The 27436-nt window shown below is 44.0% G+C and overlaps 2 protein-coding genes across 2 annotated transcripts; one reads left to right on the top strand and one right to left on the bottom strand.

Moving 5' to 3' along the window:
- Nucleotides 1-19797: 19797 nt before the first annotated feature.
- On the bottom strand, nt 19798-21969 carry PNRC1 (proline rich nuclear receptor coactivator 1). The gene is made up of 2 exons (XM_084514339.1): nt 21423-21969; nt 19798-20929 (listed from the first exon to the last, which is right to left on the bottom strand). The coding sequence occupies exons 1-2, from the start codon at nt 21840-21842 to the stop codon at nt 20489-20491; spliced, it is 861 nt and encodes a 286-aa protein (XP_084370465.1). The 5' UTR covers nt 21843-21969; the 3' UTR covers nt 19798-20488.
- A 408-nt stretch (nt 21970-22377) lies between these two features.
- On the top strand, nt 22378-23765 carry BORCS6 (BLOC-1 related complex subunit 6). Its single transcript, XM_084514340.1, has one exon. The coding sequence runs from the start codon at nt 22424-22426 to the stop codon at nt 23120-23122; it is 699 nt and encodes a 232-aa protein (XP_084370466.1). The 5' UTR covers nt 22378-22423; the 3' UTR covers nt 23123-23765.
- Nucleotides 23766-27436: the final 3671 nt, after the last annotated feature.

The raw sequence follows: 27436 nt of genomic DNA, 5'->3' as shown, positions 1-27436 counted from the left end.
TTTGCTCCTCATATTAGAAAACTTCAGCTCACAGTTGTTAGACTATCACAATTTTTCCCCTATTCTAGAAGACACTAGACTTTCAATATCTTATGCACATTCTAAAATTCATTGATTTACACTGCTAAGAAGAAAACATTTCTGTTTACTAGTTGCATTTTCTGTAAGTTGTACATTGGCTTATGATTATGAGAATATTGTAGTATAGTTGACATAAATAAGAAATCTACAAAATAAAAAAAATATACAGAACATGTTCTGATTTAGTAGACATGTATGAGTGCATTTTTTAAAAACAAGATCAAAAATATCATGCTGATATTTCTGTTTTGCTAAACAAATTGTAATGCACTATTAGCCTGCTAAAAATACCATTACTAGACAGATGAAATGCAATCCAGACATCATCACTGTTGTTTCAGAAAAGCAAGAACCATGCATATATTTATTTGTAAGTAAACAAAAACAAACTTCGCAGCTGCTGATTCAATTCATATTCCTGGAATCAAGCTGTAAACAAATGCTTGTATTTTTGTTTTAGAGGGTGGATGAGGTTTTGGACCTTTCCATTGGTCTAAAGGAAGGAACATCTGTTGTGGCCATAAAAAACTTGATGATCAAGTTTACCTCATCCCACATTAGCAACATTAGGCATTTAGGTTGAAATCCAGATCTGAATGAACCCAATGAAAGTCTTGTTATTAAATTCAGGGTGGCCTGGATTTCAAGGCAAAATCCAAAGCTTTAAAACAATAGTACAGTAAGAAAAGCAGAAGTATGTTGATGCTATGTGTAGAAACTGTAGGCTGACTTGCCTAAAATAACATTCCAGCATGGTTTACAAATAGGCTTGTATTAGAAAGTACTTATCAAGATATGCAGTGAAGTGAAAGTGGATTACATGTTTAAAAAGCAAGAGTAGTAAGGGGGTCTTTGGTTAGATCACAATGGCACTATCACAATAGAGCACACATTTTAAAGATCTTGAGAAGAGAGATGTCTTAAGTCACTGAAGCACATTGTCTTATTTAACTGTGAATGGATAAAGGAGGCCACGATATTATACATTGCTTATTAAGGGAAAATAAATGCACAATAGGTAGATTCAGAAAAGCAAACCCTTCTCCCTCCAGATATTTTGTTCCCACAACTGAAGATTTAATCACAGTGTGGTCAAAATTCCATTGTCCAGAGCAGACAGAGTCAGAAAATATGAATTTATCTTTTTTTTTTCCCTCAGATTTGGTCACATCATGTACAAAACTTGGAGTTAAATTGGAAATTCCTCACAGCATTTTTATTCCTCTGGATCATTTTGTCCTCCTTTCTCAGTCTCCCATGTGTTAGCTATTTGACTTAATGGCTAAGACCTCACCAATTGTTCAAATGCTGTGAACCTGCACCCAAAAGGGCAATGCGAAAACTGTGCTTGGAGCTCAGATACATTAGCTCAGAAGACAGCTGTGGCTATTTGAGATGTCACTGCCCCTAGCTCATTGTAACTGCCAAGGATGCCTGCTCCAGCTCTGGTGGCAGAATGAAGGACACAAATGTCTGGGAGCTGTTTCAAAGTCCAGGAGCTTAACTCCAGCTGCCCTTTCCCCCCTTGGCATTTTATGCTTTAAATGCTGGACTTTATCCTGAAGCAGCTTAGAATTAGCTGCGTTTTCAGCCTGCTGACTCTGCTGTGTGGGTGGTATCCTCTGGGAGAGAGGCAAGAATATTGTAAACCGACAGAGTTATTTTCAAAACAATCACTTTTATGCACCATTAACCACAGGGACTGGTGGAAGCTTTGGTAGCTTTAGACTGGTTCAACAGACCAGTGCTTTTGTATCTGATGCATATTTACATCTGCACTCAGAAAGCTGCGTGAATGCAGGCAGGATTTAGCTGTATTCTGTATTTCTGCTGTTTTTTCTTTTCCATCTCGGCTGTAATTTTTTAACAAGAAGTGTTAGCTAACTTCGTGAACAGTTCATGAAGTTAACATGAGTTAAGTATTGCCAGTTAGGGAAGGTAGCTCTTGAAAGATAGGGCTAGATAAACTCCTGTTTGTTTCTTCCGTTACATAAAACATATCAGCTACTATGGGGCTGCTTGAAGTTGCACAGCACAGAACATAAACAGAGAATTAATTCTCTACCAATAGCCAATACTCTTAACACACAAAGCTTGCTGACTGCTTGTTCTCTCTTCCATATTCAACCTTTGTTAGTTTTGTGATTGCAAGAAAAGTGGCAAATATCAAGATTCTTGCCTTGGAGGAAACTGCCTTGAACCTTTCCCACTGCTGCAATTAAAAATCCTGCTTCCAATATGTCTTTTTATTTCTTACACTGTTAAATTTACATATATATTTTAGCCTATAATAACACTGTATTTTACATTGTACTATGGGTCAAATGTTACAATTGTACCATTTCTATAGTAGCAACATCATTATGGTCATAATGCTATTAAAACTTGAAAGGATTTGTGATGAAAATGGCCTAATCACACGGATGTCCCATCAAGACACTTGATGATAAAACAGCTCCATTACTGACCCTGTTGTATTAGGTGCTTTTTTAATTGATTGTGCTTTAGATATTGAACTCCTTTCTACCTCCAAAAGGCAGGTTTTGCTCATTTAAAGACAGATAAATTAAACCATTCATTTCACAGCGTGACTTATTCACTGGACTGTAAACACAAACGGTCAAGAGGGGAAGGAAAAAGTGACCTTAACAGCTTAAGACTCCACTGCTACAAAATCTTCTCTACAGTCTCTGAAACAAGCCACCTCATGCTGAGGAAGAAGAGCTTGCACATCAACTGTTACCAGTGGCTTTCCTGCTGTAAGCTCACTAGTTTACTCAATGACCACTTGTGTTGTGCACAGCACCATCAACAGCCACACAGAAAACAGGCAGATGGAATGGTCAAAAACTGAGCAGATTCGTGAGATCCAGTGATTTCCTTCGTAAATATTTATATAGCTAAACAGAAATTAAAAAAAATAAAAATAAAATAAAAAGTTACACAAATGTCCACACATTTAATTGCTTCTCTCTTCTGTCAATTTTTAAAAAAGGTTGATTTATTTTAATGTTACCATGAGTGCAAATGTAAGTGAAAATGAAATCTGTGCAAAATTTTTCAAAGTAACGCAAAAAAGATACCTCTTTACTAACACATGTATGCTCCCAATTAGTTACAGTCAGGTCCTATTATGATAAAAATAAAGTTTAACTCTGATATTGATTCAAACAGAACTGCAGGCAGGCCCCAACTCTTTTAGCCCATTGGAGAAAAAATATTTTGCAGCTCTTACTGATCTTTATTTTTAATCCATTCATTTTTCAAAGTGGTACAGCTGTTTGTTCATAGGCAATCTCTGTTTGTGGGTTTAACAGACAGAAAATGACTGCTTAACCCAAACAATACAATACTCAATTTTCAGTGTTTTAAATTCCAGTTTAAATGTAGAGGGAGTTTTTTGTTTGTTTGTTTGTTTGTTTTCCCTCATAAAAGACTTTATGTGAAACACTCTAGTTTATTTTATTCTGGTATACTGTTTTGAAGTTAGCAAAAATATGGTATATTTACAAAATCTTAAATGGATTATTTCTGTTAGGCATCACAGTATTACTACTAAGTACTTTGTTGTGGATTTAGTGGTGCTGAGGGGTTATTGAGACAGCAAGCCTGCAGCTTGCTGTGTCTAATTGCAAATCTGTTACCCCCAAAGCTTTCTTTGCTATCTTTTTTTTTTTTTTTTTTTTTTTAAACCAAGTTATGATGGACTGCATAACCATAGATACAACTATATTAAGTGTTGGTATCTTTCATAATACCTTGGGAATTACATTAAGAAGAGACATTGGTTTTGCTCCTATTACTGAACAGATTTGTACCAATCATGCAAATGCAAACAAAACAAGTTTCATTTAATAATGATTATTTGCTTAAGTTATTCATGTAAAAATAAATATTTCCATAAACATACTTTATCTATTCACTGTGGAAATAAAGAAACTAATAACACACTGGTTATAGCCATTATAACACAGATTTTTTTTTTTAGTCTTTATTTAATTTAAGCAATATTGCATACTTCAATGCACTTACAGAATACGTTTTCACTCACCTTGTATAATCCTAGACTTACTGCTGGCAAGAATAGGTTTGCAGATACAGCAAATTTGTAGATTTGCCCAATTTTATATATATATTTTTTTCTGAAAACAAACAAACGAGAAAAAAAAAAACAGGCAGATAAGTGAAAAAAAATATATGTTTGTCTGCAGGGTTATTTAAAAGAACAATACGTTACTATGAACTTTGCTGACCTCGTGTATAGGAATAATTCATGAGTGTAGTAGGATTTTCTCAGGTCAATGTAACGTGCAGAACTCTGCAAGAGTTTCAGAGCCATTTGAACACAAGCAGCCATATTCATCACTGTGAAATGGAACAAGTGTGTTTTTATATTTTTTACATCTGAGAAAACTAAGACATCCGATATATCCAGATACCAGTGAAAAAGTACTGAAAATTGTAAACAATTGTGATCAAACTGTGCTAGGGATAAACTAGTCTGATCCGTATTGGTCTCAACTAATGGTTGAAATAATTTTAAGGTCAAGTCATGCATTGCCCGATGACTTCTGGCAAATTTTGTGAATGTGTTCTAGTTGTTTCCAATTCAAGAGAGCTTAATCTTCATTTACCCTAGCTTGCTCATCATTTCCTACAGTTAAGCTACTTCCTTTGTTTTTAACCGTATTATTAATATAATAATATTATTATATTATTGCTTTTTCATAGTTTGTTATAAATCTCACATCTGCTCTGTGCATTTGTACTTTATAGAAACCTGACTGTCCTATTGTCCCTAATCTTTTCACAAAATGGGTGACGGAGGTGGCTTAGTGTTAACAGGAGGAATATGGGTATGCCTCAAACAGCATCTGGTTAGTAGCAAGATGGCCAGGACTGGTGACTGTAATTAAAATGTTCATCATCTCCTGCATTCTCACACATAGTTCGTGCACCGACAGGCATTTGTGTGCTCTGTAGTATGTTTTATGTATGTTTTATACCACGTGTGTGTGACCTCCCCATTCCTTGTCAATGCTGCTTATCATATCACATACAAAATCTGTCCATAAGGCACTGGTTACGACTTGTGTGGTGCCAGTGATGTATCCCTTATTTCACCCATGTGAAGAGAAGTCCTTCCAGAAATCTTCCTGGGGATAACTCACATGTTATCATTTCAAATCTAAAGCACTATTAAGAAAAATCACCATTGCAGCAGCAATTAATTCCTCAAGCTTTCAGCAAGGCTGCTGGAGAAGACAACCATGAGTACCTCTTTGCTGAAAGCAGGGCTTGCCCAGGGTTCACCATCAGGAAAATATCAGGCTGCATCAACTCCCCTTGTGATTACACAAAACTCTCATATATAAATGATACCAGTACTCAGTTGCTAAAATTATTTCCCAATTGAATTAACCTTAGTGATTAGTCCTCTCAGTATATCCAACAGCTAGGTAGAACAAGAGGTTATTAATATATATATATTAAGCTGCAGGATAGGGAATCAGCAACCTGCTGCAACTCTTAAGCGTCCACAGATGGCACAGAGTGACCTACTTTGGGATAATAAATCAGAAAGAGAGAATAAAGTTGCCCTGGCAGCGAGTGCCTGTACCAGCACTGGAAAGCGAAGGTGACGGCGGGCACAGGGAAGTGACAATGGGTGTCCCACGGCTGCCAGCTGCCCTGGCAGCCCAGGCATCTCCAGTACGTGCTGGCAGCTCTGCAGCCTGCACGCTGTGTGCTGGTAATTTTAATCTGGGCTTCCCAGCAGCAGGTGCTTCTATCATAAGACTCTCTAGCGTGATTGCTCTGCAGATTGGCAGAAAGTCCAAGGTTTGAGCAAGTCAGAAGAGCAAAATTAAATTTCCAGCCCTTGCAATGTCTTTTCTGGAGTCGGGCTGCATATTGATTCTACAGTATCACTTTTTACTTTTAGTAAACCCTTAACAAACATGTAACTCCTATGAAGAAAAAAATATTGTCCAGTACTTTCAATGAGCACCACAGACATAAAAAAATTGTCAGGATTTTCCATTCTCCTCTTGCTTTAAGCTATACATTATCTATTAGAACTACTGCTAATTCCAATGGGAAAATCTCTATTTTTTTTTCCTTATAATATCAAGTGTCTTCACTCTCCTCACCAACCATCTTCAAAAACTCCACCTATTTTCCCTATCATATCTGTCCTTTTCCAGAACTTTCATTAAACAAAGAGCAAGGAGATGCTTATGTGCCCAAGGGAGGTGCTTGGATGCCCTGGGAAGATGTTTGGATGCCCCAGAGGCATGCTTGGGTGCCCAGGGAGGTTCTTGGGTGCTCTAAAGAGATGGTTGGGCACTCCAGAGTAGTCAAAGAGCTGGCTGGTGTCATCACGAGACTTACTCAATTACCTGGAGAGGTCCCAGTCAACTGAAAACTGGCAAATGTTATCCCAAATTTCAAGAAGGGCAAGAAAACAGGCACTGGCAATTACAGGCCTGTCAGTCTCACTTCAGTGCCTGGTAAAATTATGGAGAAGATTATTCTGGGAGTTACTGAAGAACACCTGAAGGACAATGCAGTCATTGAGCACAGCCAACACAGGTTTGTGAGGAGAAAGTCCTGGTAATTCGCTTTTATGACAAGGTCACACATCTGCTTAACCAAGGGAAGCCAGCTATTGTAATGGTTTTGGATTTCAGCAAAGCTTTTGATACTGTATCTCACAGTATCCTTCTGGACAAAATGCACAGGGTACAGCTACATAAATACCTGATGCAATGGGTGAACAGTTGGCTGATGGTCAGGCTCCAAGGATTATAGTCAATGGGGTCACATCAGGCTGGTGGCCAGTCACTAGTGGGGTTCTGCAGGGCTCCTTTTTGGGGCCAGTTCTCTTCAATGTTTTCATAAATTACTTGGATGCAGGACTTGAATACACACTAAGTAACCTTGCAGACAGTATTAAATCAGGAGGAACTGTTGATTCCCTTGAAGGTAGAAAGGTCTTGCAGAGAGATCTTGATAAATTAGAAGGCTGAGCAATCACAAAACACATGAAATTTAGCAAGAGCAAGTGACAGATTCTGCCCATGGTAAAGGGCATCCCTGGCTATATGTACAGATTGGAGGACGAGAGGCTGGAGAGCAGCTCTGCAGAAAGGGATCTGGGGGTTGTGGTCAACAGCAAGCTGAACATGAGCCAGCAGTGTGCCCTGACAGCCAAAAGGGCCAGCCGTACCCTGGGTGCATCAAGCACGACATTTCCAGCCAGCTGGGGGAAAGGATTGTCCTGCTCTGCTCTGTGATGGTGTGGCCTCTCCTTGTGCAGCTTTAGGCACCACGATATAAGAAGGACATAAAACTATTACACTGTGTCCATAGGAGGCTACAAAGATGGTGAAGGGTCTGGAGGGCAAGATGTATGAGGAGCAGCTGAGGTCCCTTGGTTTGTTCAGCCCAGAGCAGAGCAGGCTGAAGGGAGGCCTCATGGCGGCCTGCAGCTCCCTCACGAGGGGAGCGGAGGGGCAGGCGCTGAGCTCTGCTCTCTGGAGACAGTGACAGGACCCGAGGGAACGGCATGGAGCTGGGACAGGGCAGGGTCAGGCTGGGGGTTAGGGAAAGGGTCTGCACCCAGAGGGTGGTTGGGCACTGGGACAGGCTGCCCAGGGCAGTGGGCACAGCACTGAGCCTGATGGAGTTCAAGAAACATTTCTGAACTGCCTGTGGGTAGTGTCACGGTGTGCTTTCCCACAAGTTTGGCACAAACACTCTCAAGAGACAACAGACTAAACATCCATATGTACTGAGACGACAATTGCACAGTTAGAACACTTTGCACTAGATCCATCATGGTTTTTAACTCTTCCTGCTCATTCTTAAACATTTTCAGGCCTTTTAACTCAACATGAAGAAAACAGGGATAGATTGGTGTCAGACTTTTCCCAAAGCATTAGGTTTATGGAGGTACATTTAAACACTCTGGCAGGGAAAAATGTGTGTCAGGAAGAAGGTAAAGGAATTCAGTCATCCATCCCTCTGCCAGGCTCAGTATCGGGTGATTAGATGTAGTCCTGCATAACCTGGTCTGATCCTGCTGTGAGACAGGGTGGTCTGACTGCACCTTCCAGCCTGGTTAACCCTATAGCCAGATATTGGGAACTATTCTTTGCATTAGTCTTTAATATGGGGAGCCTTAGCAAAATTATTTTTCTGGAATGCCAGAAGCAACTTCCAAATTTCCACTCTATAACCAATGTGGACGGAGATCAGCTAACAGGCCAGCAGCTCTCCCCTGGTGTTGGTGTTCAGCTTACACCAAAACCATTTCAGACATCCCGGTTTGGAACCACACTCCTGCCTCAAAGGGGAAGGAGCCTTTACCTGTATGTGAACAACAACAGAAAATTATTTACTCAAGTAGTCCGTAGATCATGAGCAGATGTCCTCAAAATATATGGCTCATTTGCTACTACAGCTCTCTCCTCTCTTTCTGCTCCTTCACTTACTACACATGATCAGCTACTGCTGCTGGAGTCCCCACTGGCACTGCAGCTGTGCTGTGCACAGACCTTTCCATCAAGCAGGCACAAATCTTCACTGCCCACCCATGGTAGCAGCTCTGACACCACCTCCCTGTGCAGAGAGGGGCTACTAGGAACTGTGGAGAGCTCACAAATACACAGCCTGCAGCACAAAACATATTTCCTCAACTTGCCCTTCTCACCGGGCAGGTCTTGCCCTAATCCAAGCAGTGATTACCAACTGTCATGTTCATCTCTTTCATGCCCTCTGCAGGATGCAAACTGCAGATTGCCCTTAGGGAGCAATGAAAACAATGAATGTGTCCATACAGTTTGTGGAGAAAATATTAGTAAGTCTGGTTAACGTGCAAGACAGATCTTTTTCATGTATGGTAAGACCCTATGCATGAAGACACGTCCAGCATGTGTTTGATTTTGGTATGAATTGTCACTTCAGTAAGTCCACTCACTAGAAAAAAACGATGAACTTGTCAAAGCGTCTGTATAGTAAGGCCTTAGACCTTACAATTTTCTGAGATGAAATATATGTGCTGTGTTTTATTTGGGCTTGCTTTCTCTCCAGAATGCCTCTCCCAGAACTTGAATGTCCTCGCCTGGATACACCAGCCTGCGCTGCCTGCAGAGGAGGCCAACGCTCAATTAAGCTTAAACAGATGAAAAATGAATCCGTTTTTATTTTCTCTAGACAGATCTAGAAAACCACTACTCTGATATTGGTACATTTTGTACATAATTCCCACAAATCAGAAGTATTTGGCTTTTTAAATTATTATTATTTTCTTTTATTTTTTGCAAAAGTGTTTGTCTTGGTTCAGGAGACTCCCAAACACCTGGCAGATGAGCTGTTTCTGGAAAGTCTGTGGGGACAGCTCCTGACTACATGTGGAGAAACTTACTCAGGTGGGCAGATGTGTGGCTGGGGCAGGAGACTGCTCTGCACATGTGGTAGAGGTCCCAGGGTGAGAGGCGCTTTATCTCATTCAGCATTATAAAGGATTAATTTGTTAATGAAGCTTTATTTAGCTTCATGGCTAAGACAGCCTGACATTTTCATTTGTTAGATATCTCCTTTTCTTTTATCTTCTGCAGATTCTGTGCTCATGCAGGAATAATCAATTTGTGTGCAAAATGTAAAACAAACAAACAAAAAAACTAGGAAATTGCTTTGAAAAAAAATTAAACTCACAAAAATATGCCAGTGCCTAATTTATTCTGAAGAGACTGTAGGAGTAATATAGTCTCTTAAATGTTTTTTATATTTATTCTGCTGATGATATCACCCTACTAACTGAAGTATTTTTTATCCCTCGTGACTAATTTTGCAGCACAAATCAAAAGCTGTCAGACTGCATAAATCTGAAGGCAAAGAAACTACTGTTAAATATGAAAAAATGGTATTGTGTGGTACATAGATATGAGACCGAGCTGCTTTAAAAATCTTGAATAGATTTCAAAACTGAAAGCAAGAAATATGAACACTGTTCACAGAATTGACATGATAGCTTAAGGATGCATGCCTAAGATGTAATTTCTGCAAGAGCAAATACTGTTGTTTTATGGAAGAAAAATGTTATAATACTGGGTCTGTTCTGCACACCAGAGTCCAGGTGACACTCTTGCAGCCAGTCTCAGTGCCATTCCAGATCATTTCAAATATGCTGTAGATCAACATCACAAGGTCACAGTCCAAGCCATTAAGGGAAAGGTCAAAGAATGTGGAAGAATCAGAGGCGAGTTCCCAACAAAGGGAGTCAAGTTCCCTATATGCAGGAACAAAATCAAGATCTCATCAAAGCATTCTTCAATACTATGACCTCCATCCTGATCTCCCCAGAGGAAGACTGACATTCAACTAAAACACAATGTGAGGAAACATCACAATATGCACATTCTTTCTTGTGCTCCAGCTCTCAGAGTTTGTGTCATGAAACTGGCTGTTGGCTGGCATTTGAAGAGGACTGACACCTCATTTCATTTGGCTAAAATGGCTAAATCTCTCACTAGTACGGGACAAATAGATTACAAAGTTGTTTGAAGCTTCATAACCTTATGATAGCCTGGGTGTCTTGAAATGAATACGGTGAGGAATCTCACTGATGCTTGGTATTTCATTTGAAGGTGATGTCCTCATCTCAGAACTCTGAATTTGGGCTTACAATTAAACCTTTCCACTGGAAGGAGAAAATTTAGTCTGACACAGTGATGCTTAGAAAACTCTGTTAAATCAGTAGGACTGTTCATGTGAAGCAGCAGGGTACAAGGAAGACTTCAGGTTCTGTGTTTCTGTATCTAGGTGACATTTAAGCGCCTATGACCTTGAAGTGATGTCACAAGCGCATCCAGAACACAGATGAGGATAAACATTAAATTCTTGCAAAACTTGTCAAAAACTTGGCCTATTCCAAAAATAACTAACTCAGCTAAAGGCCGTGCTGAGTAAGCCTGAAATACGATCCATGCTCTGAACTTGAATTAACCCATTCAGGATAGATGAACAGTCAAGCTAGTTTCATAGGGTATTGTTAAAAACTCTGTGTTAAGCATAGTGAAAGGTGAAGCACGGGTAAATGAGACACTATCTGTCTGGCATCTCCATTGCATATAAAAATACTATTTTAAAAGTCAAAATTAAAATAAATCAGACATTTTGAATGGGACTGTCTTTAAAAGGTGTGAAATGTTTTCATGTTTGATAAGTAATCCACAGAACAACAGAACTTTATCCCCTATGAAAAAAATGTATTTATGTATATAAACGTATATAAATATATCTATGTATGTGTATAACAAAGCCCTGCATGTGTCCAAATATATCACCTTCACACATGGCTGAATGATGTCTTCATCATATTATAGCGGTATTTGAAAGTATGTTGCATTAGAAAACAAAAATCTATATACAGGGAAAGGTTTTTTGTTTGCTTGCTTTTTTTTTTTTTTTTTTCCCCAGTTGCAGGCTTTGTAGTTAACCTCACCGTGTTTTTGACCAATTGGGTTATCATGTGGGGGAAAAATAAGAAACATCAGACTATTCTAGAGGTAAAACTAATGATTGGGTAAGTTTTTGTTGTTGTTGTTTTGTTATATGTAAAGGAGGATTTTCAGGTGTGATAATGTATGAGTTTTAACTGAAATTTCTTTATCAAGATTCCATGGGTTATCTAGTCTGGGCCCAGTCTAAGAATACAACTGGATCAATTTAACTTCAAATAGAATTACCTAGTATGTTAAAAATACCTTAAGTTGAAAAAGTAGGATGCTTTTGATAACAAAAAGGAGACTTTGAAAGGACTTTTCTATATATTTTTACCAAGTAAGTAATTTTTTATTTTTTATGTTTTATTTTTTATTTATTTTTTAATGACATACAGGTTGTCTGTACATTGATGTAGCAGCTAATCTTTTTAAAAATAATTTTGTCACTTAATGGCCATATAGTCCATGGAACCTACTGCTGTGAATTATCACCAAAGCTAAAATCCAGCAGGCCTGAAAAGTATTGCAATTTATGTATATATATATATATATATATTTTTTTTTTTTTTTTTTTGCAATTAACAAATTGATTACAAACATAAAGAAGAATTTGAAGGAGACAAAACAAACAAACAAACATATTTTATAACACTCTGTAAGAGCTTAGAGATTTCTTTGGAGGTAAATGAGCTGATAACCACCTCCTCTTTCCTGTGACTATGTTACTGCTGGTAATGACAGGTAGCACCCTCAATAACATGGTGTGAAATTCTGAGAAACTGACTTATTTATAATTTCCTCCAAACCCGTAAAAATTGTCGCCATGAACCAGAGTGCCCCTTTCTGTTTGCTGACTGTTGAGGCTGAGGTTAGATATAGGTGTCTAGCTTATAGACACTTGATGGAGGCATACTCTGCCCTGTGTGTCCTATGATAAAAATACGGATGTAAAACACAGGATAGAGAGAACTCACAGTTTTTTGACTAGATACTGCAATTTCTTTCTAAGTTCATAAGTTCACAGTATGAAATCTGTTCTACTACATTTTCAAAACACCAGGGACAGAGTAATTAATAAGTCATAAGTTTGTGTTTTACAAAAACAACATCTGCCAAAAGTGCGCCGGATGTTTTCCTTTAAAAATGGAGGCTTCCTGCCTAATCCATTTTGCCTTAATCCTCCAGCTGCTTTTTTGGTAAAACATTAGCTCAAGAAAAACAAAAAAACATTAACTTTATGATTCTACATCGTAAGACCTATACTTTCTCTCTTGCAACCTTTGTAACTTTGTGTGTGTGGGTGTGTGTCCTAACAGTCCTCATTGTCCTTCTAATTATTCTAATTATTTGTCAGTGTATCTGTACATGATAATAACACACTTTAATGTGCTATAGGCTGCTGCTGTGGGAGGACATCACCCAGCGTGGCACTGCTTGTGGAAGGACTTGCTGTTACAATTACTGGCAGCAAAACTCAGTCCCCTCTGCCCATCTGAAACTATACAGTCTCTGGAGGATTTTTTTTTTTTTTACCGGCCCTTACAACAATATTTTGACCTAATAAATTGCTGTCCGCTGAGAATAAATGTACTAAACTGAGCTGCAGATGGAGAGTCAGCTGCTGGCTGTGTTTTCCACCCGCAGAGCCTTTCTCCAGCACTGCCCAAGGACATCCCACAGCTTGTTCTGGCTCACTGGGACGTCACAAAGCCTCTCCCGACAATCACAGAATACCCCAAGTTGGAAGGGACCCACGAGGAGCATCGAGTCCAACCCCTGGCTCTGCACAGGACCACCCAAAAACCAGGCCATGTGTCTGAGAGCATTCTCTAAATGCTTCATGAACTCTGACAGGCTCGGTGCTGTACCCACTGCCCTGGGGAGCCTGTCCCAGTGCCTGACCACCCTCTGGGTGCAGACCCTTTCCCTAACCCCCAGCCTGACCCTCCCCTGTCCCAGCTCCATGCCGTCCCCTCGGGTCCTGTCGCTGTCCCCAGGGAGCAGAGTGCCCACAGGTGCCAGGTGAAGCAGCAGAGCTAAGGGTGGATAGCAAATTGTTAAGGGTCCTCGCACCTGTGTGTGACCCAGTGATAAACAAAGACATTTATTAAATCTGACAGAATTTAAACAGATCAAAATTGATTTAGTCTGTTTACATAACTGAGCATTAACCCGCAGCCAGGCCCTGGCTGGGCATGGCTCCCCCAGCTGCCCCACACAAGCGGGGCCTGGGGAAGGCTGAGGGGAGGCCCATGGGCTCCTGTCCCTTGGTGTCCCCTGGGGCCACCCGAGAGGTGCCCCATGAAGCCACCAGAGGGAGCCCACGCCTGCTCCAGGCCTGCTCGGACCTTGGCTTGAACCTGTATGTGCGCATACTTGGAGCTACATGCACATGCTGTAGAGGCACCTGTGGAGAAAGGTTCCTACAGGCACAGAGCTCCTCCCTTCTCTCAGCTGCTCTCGGCCATCACATACATCCATTGGCAACAAATTTGGCATGATTCACGAGATTACAGAGGATGGTGACTAATTCATCCAGGCTGCAGGGGGGTCACCAGAACTGGGGGCTCCTGCCTGACCCTTCCCCTCACCCCATAATTTCTTAAAGGTGGAAATTTCGAAGGCTGTGTCACTTGTTCATTCTTGTGTATCCAGCTATGTCCCTCCAAAGCTTCAACATTTATCCCAAACCTCATGGTAGTCATTGCACCTTTGAAAAATAGGGAAAATGAGAAGTCATGAAAGAAAGAGCTTAATTCCGCACGGGCATAGCTAGTTGGTCGCACTTTACCCGTGCAGACAGTGAAGTGTTGCCATTTTTTCCTTCTGGAAGTTCACTGATATGTGGCAAGAAGTCATATGGTAGCTGTTGAATTTGATCTCTGCCATTATCCATCTGAAATTCTATCTTTGGCCAAAATGGGGAAAAAAATCTGCAGGCTCCATGTTAAAGCCGTTGGGATATTTATTGTCATTTATGTGGAGAAAATGTCATTTCAGCGCGGCAGTTCAAAGGATATTGGAAATAGTTTTGAGATGAATCAAAAGTATATTGATAGATATGTGGTAGAAGAGCAGCAGAATGCATTACAAGAGAACAGTTTCCTGCAGTGAGGGAAGAAGGGCTGTAATTTGGCATAAATGAGGGCTATGGATGGGGACTACAGAGGAAGGCTGAAGAAACAGGTAGCACACACCAGGGGGAAAATGATAATGGTACAGAGCATCACCCTGCAGGTGTGAACTGACACCTCGGGCTTTGGGATTTGTAGATGCTGAAGACAGTGAAAGGTATTGTGCATATGTGGCCTGTATAATACTTTATAATTCTTTTTTTTCTTTTCTTTTTTTTTTTTTTTTTCATAAAACACAAGACTTGGTGCTTTGGGGGAAGCACCATGGTGCATGGGGCAAAGTAGGGCTTTCAAGTGCAAAACTAGCCTGGTACCCTGCCATGAGTTAAAAAAGAAATACAAACCACAAGACCCTGTAAAAGGAGGGGTGTAAACTCTTACCTCTTATCACCTAAGACACAAACAGGTCAGAAACACAGAGCCAACCACAGAACTAACACTGAACACATAGAAAAACACCATCCTACACGTGGGAGGCTGAGAAGAAGGATTTTGGACACAGGCTGTGCTTGTGGCAGGCTCTCAAACAGCAGACCTGGCCTGAAAAAAAATAGATAAAAAGCCTCAGTTCATGCATCTCAGAGCTGCAGGCTGCATTTATCTTCCTGAAATGTCCGCCCAGTGGCTTACGAGCCAGGTCAGGCCAGGCCAGGCATCTTGGACTTCCTGATCTCTGGGGAAACAATCCTTAAAATCTGTGGTTTTGTGTGGTGTGTGTGTGTGGTTTTGGCTTTTTTAGTTAAGTTTGGCAGATGAATTCCATGGTATTTGCATGGACCAGCTCACCAGAGTTGTTTCTAGCCCTCCGGGATATCAGGTGGGGCAGGTTATGTTACTGAGACCGTGCTACATGCTTGCCTGGTCAAGTCATACTACATTGATCATTGACTGGAGATATCTCAGGAGGATTGCTGCATTTTGTAAAAATCTGATTTTCCTTTAAGAAGAAAATGTATTCCTCCTTAGATGAAATGTAACCTGAATGCAGCAGGTAAACGTGGCGTGCTCTCAGATGGATTTTTTCAGGCAAAATAAATTACATGTGTGAAAAGCTGTGGCAAAGTGAGGGGAAGTGGGCAGAGGGGGAACACAACTGGGCTCAGGGCACAGGTACCATCCAAAGGCAGCTGTAGTCTGCAGCACGAGTAGGCAGCAGTGGAGAGCAGCAGCCAGAAGCAGAAACCTCAGACTTGGCATCGGTCTTCCCACTGCTGGCTATGGGGAAAGAACAGAGAGAATGAGCTGGAAATGACAGTGGTGTGTATAGATTATGTGCTGTATCAACGGGTTAAAATTAGGGGTGGAGAAAAACAAAGCAGTCATCTTTCATGTGCAAATTACTAAAACCATCATGCAATATAACTCCCCACAACACAAAGCCTAAACGCAGTCCAGTTTATCTCACCAGCCCTACCAGTGACAACACATCCCGAACATTTCAAAGCAGAACATTACATTCAATGCATTTTAACATACTATACACAGCCCTACGTCTGCACTAACATCAGGTACTTTGGGAGATAATTTGCTCTTCCAGTACCTTTCCTAACCACAACATTAAATGGCAACATCTATGCAGCTTCTTTCGTATCTCTCAGATGACCCTGTTTTTCAGTTTTTCTACTTTTTTTTTTTTTTTTTTTTTTTCCTCCTTATCACTTCTAGTACAGGGCAAAAAAATGTATCAGCACTTTCTTTATTGCTTACATACCAAGAATCTCTAAAGTTTGGACAGGGTCTGTCAATTTACTACACCATTAATTCCTGAAACGATCAGCTGATATTCTAAATATGACAACATGCAATTTCTGAATAACCTGATGCGAGGAATGCAACTTATATATATATTTATAGTGAAGATTTAATATGTAAACTATGTATATCGAGCTATCTGCTATTTTAGGTAAGGGCACACCTTTTTCTTTCTGATGAAGCAATAAAGAACACAAGTTTCAAGTGTTCTTGAAGGAAGAGAAAGGCCTGATTCTATATACAATATTCTATATATGCTATACATATACTCTAATACTATATAACACCATATATATATACTATAATACATATAGTATATATCCTATATCCTGGATGTCCTTTATTGAATGTAGCTCTAGGTCTTCTTTCAGGGAAAAAAAAAAGTAAAAAATTTTATTTTGATGTGTAAATTGAGGTTCATAGACCCACCTGATGAAAGCACAGCACTTTTTAAAGAAGTGAACACCCTTCATAAAAAGGGCATCTCAAAACTTGATGTTTCAAGATCTTAAGAATGACAAAATGGCAGCGATCTGCTTGCTACTACTTGAAATACACACACAGTGTATATACATACACTGAACTACAACTGTATAAATACGCAGGCAAGTCCTGTAAATACAAGAAAAGCCCTTGACCCCAAAATAGTCTTTCTGGTAATGAACTGCAGATGTTGCAGCAATTCACTCACCATTGGGTGACCAGTGTGTATATATAAACAATGTAATTCTCAAGCTGAAGTCAAACATTTGTGAACCACTCTACACAAACGACTGCATGTGCTGCACACAAGCCTGAGGATGGGTAGCTTGTGGGAATGTCACTGGGTGAACTTCAAACAAAAGCACCCGCACAGCTCTTCCAGCCCAGGTGGGCTCAGCTAAGGCTGAAGGCCTCTGTTCTGGGAGTTGAATAAGCGAGGTTTTATCAGCCCAGGGGAACAACAGATAGAGGAGAATGCTGACTTCTGAAGCAGCACCTCTGCTGGGATGTGTGCATTGTGCACATTAATTCCTGAGGTGGTGTCTTTTTCTTTTTTTTCTTTTTTTTTCCAAATGCAGCTGAATTCTTGACCTTCCCGTCCTAGCTCTGATAACATTCTTCTACACCCTAAATGCGGAACAGAAAGTTCAGCCTCTGCGTTGCTGTTGCTCAACCTCAGAACAGAAAGCTCCTTTTATTAGGTGACATATTTCTCCTTAACTGATAGATGTTCCCCTAATATTTTCTACTGAATCAGCAACTAAATATTTCTGCTTGCCAAAACTATTTGACACTGGTTCCCATCCAGCAAGGCAGCATTGATTTTTCACAAGAAATGTTAACATTTTACTATGTTTCTCTCTTATGCTTACCTCCTAGACCCTGTAGGATAAGGATCAGCCTTTTCGTAACATTAAAACCTCTAAGAGATCACAAGAGTTCCTCGTAAACAGTTGTTAGTCAGGCATATATTATTGGGGAAAAAAAAAGCATTGTGTAATCAAGATTTTAAGAGTACAAGACTTTGTAGAGGACAATAAGGAAATGAGGTGGAAGAAAATGAGTGTGCTTAACTGCATGCTGAGTAAGAAACAGAGTAAAAGATCTGTTGTTACCCTACCCTGATAATCTTTATGATGCACCAAATTATGAAAAGTTTAAGTTTTCAAGACTTCAGAAGTCTCATCCAACAGCTTTGAAGAACTGGCCGAGGAGCTGCGAACTGCTGACAGTTGTGTAACCAAATCTGTAATCCCCAGGGGATGTCAGCAAATCAAGGCAGCAACAAAGCGGAGTGCGTTATGTTGGCAAGTTTTACGCAGGATCAGAGCTACCTTTCAGACTACGTGACCTGAGGTCAGCTCCAAAGGGCAGGGAGGAAAAGAGGCTGATACAAACAGAGGTAATAGGCGGGGGAGGAAAAAGGAAAAAAAAAAAACTTGCCGTCTTTTAATTAATGCCAACCTACAGGGCTTATGGAAACTACGTGTTGACAAGCCAGTTACCAAGATGCAAGAAGATCACAAGTTCAGCTGACAAAAGTAGGCACTAGTTAAAAATTACGCTATGGGGAATTCTTAAAAGGCGTTTTCCTTTGTGCTTGTTGGCATTCAGACAAAAGGAAAAGACAGCAGCACAAACGCAGATCAAAACAGCATGTCCCAAATGTAGTAAAACCAGGACTTACGATCTACTAGAGCCATCTTCAGTGAGATTCTACCAGCATTCCTCTTTGCCTTAGTACTGATAAATACAGATATAAAGGATAAAAATGTATGTTAATGATAAAAAATATAGATTGTTTTTAGAAGACTTGCTAAATTATGGAGGTTTTAGACTGGGAAGCAAACTGGGCTAAGGAAGCCATAGATTTTCCTCAAGCATGTACCATTATTAAACAACTAACACAGATGTATTTTGCAAGTTAGTAAACATGGAAGTATTCAGGCCAGTCCGAAAATTTTGTATGAAATCTTGGTTTAGAGCCTATGATGTAATTAAATAGCCTAACAGCACTACAATGAACATTTTTGCAAGTATATAATTAATGTCAATATAATAACAAAGAAACTCTCCTCTACTTTTTGACCGATCTCATTTCATAATTGGTGGCTAACTAACACCACCAATTCACCCTAACCCAACGAGGCAACCGCACAGACCAGAACTAGCAACGTATCACAAATGCAGGTAACGCTGCCCACTGAATCTCCCTTGAACGTGCTCCGAGAAGACAATCCATGCCAAGGAAACATTCCACCCAGGACCTTGCTAGTTGTTTTCTTCATACATATCCTACCTAGTAAACTAATGCCCAGAGGTCACATTTTTTTTCCCCCAGTGGATCTGAAAATTTCGAAGAGTTTTTAAATCCCATGTAGTTTTGCTTTATACTTTTAAAATACCAGTTAATCACAAATCTTCGCTATCTCACCAAGCCTGTCAAACTTATCTATAGCTCAGTTCCTTAAGAATTTTAGATCAGAGGAACACTGTTTCCAGCACAGCCACCAGCAGGAGACAAAATAGGTGTAAAACGTCAGTCTTAACTTGCACCCTAACTTTCAATTACTGCTACTTTTCAGTATCAATTAATTTAATGATCACTTACTATGAAAGCAGCAGGAATTTTGATGTTTAAATCCCCGACTTTCTTGAAAGCTAAGTTTTAAAGAAACCAAAGAATAAAGAATCTCAAAAGACATGTCACAAAGGCTAACATTACACGAGCTATCAAATACCTTAATTATTCACTAAAAGAAGGCGATCAGGTAATTTAAGCTCTAACACTTGTACACACACACACACACACACACACAAGGAAAACAGAGACATGATTAAGGGGAGGCCAAATTGTTTTATTTAATTTGTTAGTGACCAATTAAAATTATGGCAGAAAGCTCTGCTTTTTTTTTTTTTTCTTTTTAAAGAAGTCAGCAGTGCTCAATTTGGTGGGTTGGAATTCTAGTCAAATTCCAGTTGATTTTGTAACAAACACATGAACAGGAATTCCAGATATTGTTTCCAGAGCAAAAATTCACATTTGTATGAAAATTCCATGTTTGTACTTGAACTGGGACACAGAATGTAAAACTATTGTCAGTAGTGCATGAGTAAACCATTCACATTTGATCTGGAACCTTGACATCAGAAAGTTGAACTCTCCTTTCAGATTTTCCATTACCTTGTGCAAATCAAGTCAAGTCTTCATGTGTCAAGCACACACTTAAAATTGTCCATGTTTTATATACAAGACATCTACCATTCAGGCAGTGCAAAATACATCCTTTCATAACAAAACTAAAATGTACCTCTCAAAGTATGAACAAGAATATACACATAATACATGATGTACACTATTTACACAACCATAAAAAATATAATACAAGGATTTTTGTATGTGGTTACAAGACTTGACAGTCTTTTGCAATTTTTTTTTTGTAATTTTTTTTTTTTCTTTGCAACAAGGCATGTGTAAGTTTCCTGGATGGACTTTTTTTCTTTGCAGCTCTTCAGAGACCTTGGAAACTATGCTTGAACTTTTAGGAGAGTTTTCAAATGGACTGCCATCAACTCCCTGTTTTGGTCGGAAAGTTCAGCTGTGCCACCCACCCAGTGGCTGGGAGGCTTTGGAAGGACACTAGGTGATGGCGGGTCGCTGAATTTTGCCCCAGCGTAATTCTCTTTTTGGTTCGCTTCCGTTAGGGTGACGGGTTTCTTCGACTTGGCGTTTCTGAAGTTCTCTGTGTTTTTCAGCGGCTTCTTCTCCGGCTTGGGGATTATTTCTGCCGACACCGAGTCTTGCCAGAAGCTCTCCATCTTTTTGGCGGAGGCGATCTTGGCCAGCGGCACGCCGCACTTGCCCTTCTGCCTGTTGATCTTCGGTTGCTCACACAGGTGGAAACCGTGAACGGGCGGGCTGTGGGGGGCCACCGCCTTCTCAGACTTTCCCATCTTATTCTTCAAGACCTGCGCAGACAAAGACCTCACATCAACGGCCAAACCCTCTCTCCTGGCGGGGAGCCTCCCTGAGGGCTCCTCCAGCCCCCTGCCGGCCTCTGGGGCCAGACCCCGCCGCCATCACGGCGCCCCCCCCCATATCCCCTCACAGCCCCCCCCCGGCCGCCATGGGGCGCTGCGCCCCGCGCACGTCCCCGCCCTGCGCGCGCAGGGGCGGCTGGCGCGCGGCCAGCAGGCTAAATCCGGCTGTTGCTGGGCGCAGCGGCGGCCGCCCATTGGACAGCGCCGACCAATCAGCGGCGGCGGTTTCGCTCCCCCCCCCACCTCAACGGACGTAACGGAAACTCCGCCGCCACCGCCCCTCACACGCAGGGCGGAGGGAGGGGGGCGAGGAGCTCCCCCCCCCCCCCCCCGCGCTCCGGCCGCCAACAAGCGGCCCCCCCCCCCCCAATGTAAAAAACGGGGAGAAAAGTAGCGAGAAGTGCCCGAGCGCCTCCCCTACCTCCTTCCTCAGCGCTCTGCCGGGCGCGGCTCTCGAAGGGGCGGCCGCGGGGGGCTCCTCCGGAGGGGTCGCAGCCACGCCGGGAGCTGGGGGAGCGCGCAGCTCCCCCGGGCCGTAGGCGGCCAGCGGCGTCCTCCTGCCCAGGCCGGCGCGGTGCTGCTGGTACTGCTGGTAGCGGCTGGGCAGCAGCCCCGCGGGGCCCGGCCGGAGCTTGCCCTTCCTCCGCCTCACCCTCTTGAGCGCCGGCCGCGATCCGCTCCCCCCCGCGGCGGCGGCGGCCAGGCAGCAGCCGGGCTGGTTCTCGCAGTTGCTGTCCCCTCGCCGCAGGCGCTGCAGGAGGCCGGAGGGCAGCCGCCGGGGGTCGTCGGCGCCCGACGAGATGCGAGCCAGGAAGGGCGGTGGCGCCGTGGTGGTGACCATGGTGGGAGGCGGGGGCCCGGAGCTGCGGAGGGGAGAGGGGCCGGGGGCCGGGGAACGGCTGCCGGGGCGGTGCGGGCTGGGAGGGCGGCGCGGTCGGGGCTGCTGCTAGGAGAACATGGCGGGGAGTGAGGGAGCAGCCAGCAGCGCCCCTGTGTTGTTACACGGCCGGGCGCCGCCCCCTTCCGCCCTCCGGCCAATCGGCGCGCCGGGAAGCCGCGAGCGCCACGCCTCCCCGGCGGGCTCGGCCAATCCACGCCGGCCGGCCGCCGCGCTGGCCCCGCCTCGGCCAATCGGGAGCGACACAAACAGTTCGGGCCCCGCCCGCTTCCGCAGGCCGCCCAATCGGCGCGGACACAAACAAGGGGCACTCCCCAGTCTCCGAGTCACGGGCCCGCGGAGCGGGGCGGAGGGGCGGGGCCAGCCTCTCCCCTCTCCAGAACCGCCGGCCAATCGGGCGGCGCCCCACCGCCCGGAGGCCACGCCCCCGGAGGCCTCGGAGCCAATCGGAGGCGACGTAAACAGGCGGCGGTGGCGCGCCCTGGGGGGGTGGCGCGCTCCCGGCGGGGCACGCGGTGCTCGCCATGGAGCCGCCGGCACCGGGCGCTGCGGGGGGCCCGGCCCCGGCCCCGGCCCCGGCCCGGGAGGGAGCGGAGCGGGACGGGCGGAGCCTGGAGGCGCTGAGCCTGGCCGCCGGCAGCACCGGAGCGGCGGCCGCGGCGGCAGCAGGGGTGGCGGCGGGGAGGCCGCAGCCCCCCTCGGAGGGCCGGCGGGCGACGCTGGCGAGCGCCCTGGAGCTGGAGGGGACGGTGCTGCGCGAGGGGCGGCTCACGCAGTTCGTGGCCAACAACCTGGAGCGGCGGATCCGCCTGAGCGGCGCCCCGCGGGGCGAGCAGCCCGCACCGGGCCCCGCGCCGGGGGCTGGGCCCGGAGCCGGAGCCGCAGCCGCAGCCGGGGCCGGCTCCATCCCCGCCATCGACCCCGGGGCGCTGCAGGACGTGGTGGCCCTGGCCGGGCAGGTGGCGGCGCAGGTGGACGAGCTGCTGCGGGGCGTGCACTGCGGGCTGCAGGCCCTGACGGCGCTCAGCGTCGGCTGCATCCAGACCTACCGCGACGGCGTGGAGAGCCTGGGCGAGGCGGCCGACCTCAGCATCCGCGCCATGTACGCGCTGGTGGCCCGCTGCGAGGAGCTGGACCGCGCCATGCAGCCCGTGCCCGCCCTGGCCAAGCGCATCCGAGACATGAAGGGCACCCTGGAGCGCCTCGAGGGGCTCTGCAAGTAGCGCCGCACCCGCTGCCGCACCGTGGGTGCGACCGAGCGGCCCGGGCCACCTGCCCGCGGCCCCTCCAAGCCACCCAGGAGCCGGTCTCAGCCCCCCGGCCTCGCCCACGGTGGCTGTGGGCCCCCTGCCCGGGCCTGTCCTGTCCTCGTGGCCTGCCACAGCCTGGGGCTGGAGGAAGCTTGGCAGCTGGTGAAGGGAAGGGGTCTCGGTGTAAGCGGCCTGGCGAACCGCCCGCAGCGCGCCGTAGCTTAAGCTCCATTAAAGAATTTGGACTCCACATGCCTTACGCTTGCTGTTTGTTGAGGGCTAGGGAAAACTAAGCAACCTGAATCCAAAGCAGCTGTCAGTATTTATTTCTGATCGAACCTGAAGTTGTGAACGCGTTCTTGATGTTTACGGGCGTACGTGGGTCTTTGTAGTTGACACTTAGTGCCTGACTGAAACAATTCTCATGCTGTTACGGTTAACAAATGGGGAGAATGCTGCTGTCTTACAGGATGCAGTTGTAAGGGAAGATAAGACAATTCAATTCACCAAAACACTTACTTTCTGAGAATAATATAAAATCCACGGGATAGAATGGAGATCTGGATAAGAGCAATCTGAGATACAAACTACTAAATAAAAGCCTTCAGATAAAATACGCTCTGCCTCTCTCAGTTTCTACAGTTTTCATAGAAATTTGAGTGATGTCACTGCGAAATGATTCTGTGATTTCTGTCCAGTGCGAAACATACTTTGTTTGATGAGGAATATGTGTACATTATGGCATTACACGGGTGTATGACTGGCATAAAGTAAATACTTTGTAAGAATTTACTTAGCTTGAAGCTTTTGTATACACATCACTGTATGCCGAAGTCATTTTGCTGTATCAGTATTTCCACTGAGGCTTGAGAGAGATTCTCCATTAGCTGTGGTTCCTATGCAACTGGGCTTTTAGGTGGAGCTCCTTAGCAATCTGTTTATATTACAAATGTCTTTGCAACTGGATTTCAACAGAAAAATAATCACTGTGACCCTGAATATGCACAGTGGTGCTTTAGGTGACCAGTGGCTCCCAAAACGTTGGAGAAAAGGTATCTAGAAATAATGCACAAGTCCCGTAACTTTTGGTTGAGGAGTAGGTAGGTTTATAGTGGGTACAGCCGGCACCCCCATAGCCTCATCAGACACATGAGTGAGAGACAGACACTATGATACACTGCACTTCTAAACATGCATGATGCTAAATCTTAACAAAATGATTAGCTTTTAATTTTATTATTTTTTTTAATTACCCTTGTTTGCAGTCCCTGGCTGATCCAGGGCCTCTGCATGGCTAAGCCTCCACCTTTTCCCTTGGCACAGGGGAGGTTTCGCATCCGGCTTCCAGCCCCAGCAGGCTGGGTATGGGCTGTGCTGCCTTTGTGGTTGGCAGCTCGCACGGTGGGGTCTGCTAGGGAGTAGCCGTGGCTCTGGGAAGAGAGGAGATCAATTAAAGAATAGAGGTTAGCAGAGAGAAAAAGGAGAATGCAGGGCCTAGAAGACATGAGAGGTTTCATAACATCCCAGGAACAGCTGTCATCATTTAGTTTTGGGGTATTATTCTTGGGAAAGCTTGAAATTGTCTATCCTGGAGATGCAATAGTTTTGCTAAGTGTGTGTTGGTTTGTGTTTTTTTATTATTATTATTATTATTATTATTATTTTATTTTTTATGTCAGGACTTAAAACCAGAGTTTGCTCTTGTTCTTATTGTTGAACTGCACATGAAATACCCCTGGACGTATTGGTATAGCCACATCCATAGAGCTCCCCGTTATTCATCCAGTCTAAGGTTAAGCCTTTAAAGCTTCCACGTTTTAGTACGCGATCAGCTTCCGATAGCTTTTCATTTCCAGTCACCTACGTTCGATGCTAATTCCCTGCTAAAATTGTCGAGCCCGTAGAATAAAATCATTACTTTTGTGTTGTAAATTGTTAGCAATTAGCTGTTGTGGAAGTGTTTCACTTCTTAATTATTGCCTTTCCTGCTTGGTAAAATAGTTTGAAAGCTAATTTAAACTCTGCTCCTGTATGGCTCTGCGCTGGGAGCCATTAGTGTGATTGCAGAGCCAGTTTCAGTCTGGGCCCTCGGGCAATAATTTCTGAGAGTGATGTCATTCAGGGGACGAAAAAGCGATGACTGGCGAGTTCCAGGCATGAAGGAAGCGGTAATTACAGAGGGTTTTTTCATGTCAGCACGACTTGCACGAAGGGCAGACCCAGCTGAGCTGGGCAAAGTGGATTTTGTTCCCACCTGGTACGCGTGCCCCGCGGTCGCCGTCCCTATGGCAGGTGTGGCTGCGTGTGTGCTGTGCTTTACAGCCTCCTCCTTCCTACCCTTTGCTTCGTTGTAGGAATGGTGCTGCCTGGCAGGGCCCGTATCAGCGTGGCCCTGCTGCCAGCCCTGCCTTTGAAGTTGTGTTTGGACAGCTTGTGAGCTCCGTGCAGCTCCGTGCCCGCCGGTGAGCCTGCTGCCGCCGCAGCCAGAGATGGCTGCGCTGCCTTTTTGATCCCCGTCCAAGCTTTCATGTGCATGTTCTGTGTTAATCCTGGCACTTCCCAGCCTTGGGACTGTTGAGCTTAGCTTTCAGGTTTGTCTAGCCTTTGTTGCTTAACCTGTCACGGAGCAGAGCAAAGCTATGTTTGGATTTTCCAAGAACCTCCCGTGCGTTCACATACTTTTCTTGCACAATCCACTCAGTTTTACAATTGATCTTGTTTTCCTTTCCTTATCGGCTGCCAAATGAACTTTTGTTGAGACCAGACAGACAAGGTCAAAGAAGAAAAACACCAAAACGACGTGCCAAACACCGTGCAAAGCCAGGAGCAGAATTAGCTGTTTAGAAATCACCCCCCTGTTCTGGTAACTGCCACCGAGTCCCCTAGGAATTAGGTAAGCTTCATTTCTTTTCATCCAGGACAACTGTCAGATTTGACTAAGGAAATCCTTTTTTTAATATTCATTAAAGTATGTTTGGTCCTGCTTCATATTCTTCATATTTACATCCCCTGGCTGTTGACTGATCCCTGATTCCATATCCATGCTATTCAAAGGAGCTTTACCACATAAAACCTTACCATGTCCTGGAGCAGGACCAATTGCTGGTATTTCACCTTTAAGGCTTTTTGCCAAAGTTGCTCAACTGTGCCAGGAATTCAGTAAGTGAATATATCAACATTTGGTGCCTCTTTCTGCTGACCAGATACCAAAATATGCGTCTTTTGGGTGGAATTTCCAGGTCTCCCCGTCAGATTCCAGACTATCTCCCCCTGATCAGCACTGGCCTGTGCACCTGAAAGAAAGCCTTTAAAAGATCAGCAGGTAGTGTTTCTGTTTCTGTTTAGTGCTTGGAAATTGCTTTGAGAAAAGGACGTTCCCATAAAAATCATAAAGAATCCAAATAGTATGATCTGTGTGAATATTGTCCCCACTTCTCACCCCACCCTGGCCTCTTGCGGGAAGCGTATCTTGGATCGTCCTTCCTGCCACGTATGTAAGAGCACACACGAGGGCGAGATTCAGGACATTTCTCCCGTAGCGAGCTAACGCAACTATTGCATCAGAGGCAGGAACTGAAACTCGTTGGGTTTCACGTCTGCTGCTCCAGCTTGGTTACTGGGGAAAGCTGTCGAGATCATTGTTCTCCGCTATTCGGAGCTCAAGGAGGCGTGATCCGTGGACTTGGGCCCTGGGCTTCCACCTGGGAAGTTAAGATCATCCTGCCCCCCGATTAGATAGTGGCAGAGTTACACACGTCCTTACCTCGTAACAGGAAGAATGGTAAAGAATCAAAATGTCAAACTCATGCAGTTTTGTTTCTTTCCTCCTGTTTACACACACTAGAAGCAATGCAAAACCGAAAACCACCGGCAATAAAACAAGCATAACCTCCTGACCCAAAGACTGCTAACTGGTCCTCTTCCCAAATCTGCCAGGCCAGCAGTTTCAGCAATAACAATAATTTTGGCTACCAGGATAACATGCTTGAACTGGCTCTCTGCAGCAGTGTTAAAACAAATCCTGATGAGAATTAAGAGAAAAGTGTAAAGAAAATAAAATCCTACATTTTAATGTTGGTAAGGGTTGGAGGTAGGACAGTCCGTGCTATTTCCCAAACACTTCCCAAACTACCAGCTGCTTTTTGTTAGTAGGGCTGTGCACATTGGTCAGAACACCTCAACGTTAATTAGCTGGGAAAGCTGTGTTAAAACTGTCTTGATTATTTAGACAGATAACAGCTCGAGAGTGCTGTCGCTGCAATCAGTTACAGAATTTGGATTCATGTT

The sequence above is a fragment of the Aythya ferina genome (assembly GCF_964211825.1).
Source record: "Aythya ferina genome assembly, chromosome: 3".
NCBI lineage: Eukaryota > Metazoa > Chordata > Aves > Anseriformes > Anatidae > Aythya > Aythya ferina.
This window is presented reverse-complemented; position numbering and strand designations above follow the sequence as displayed.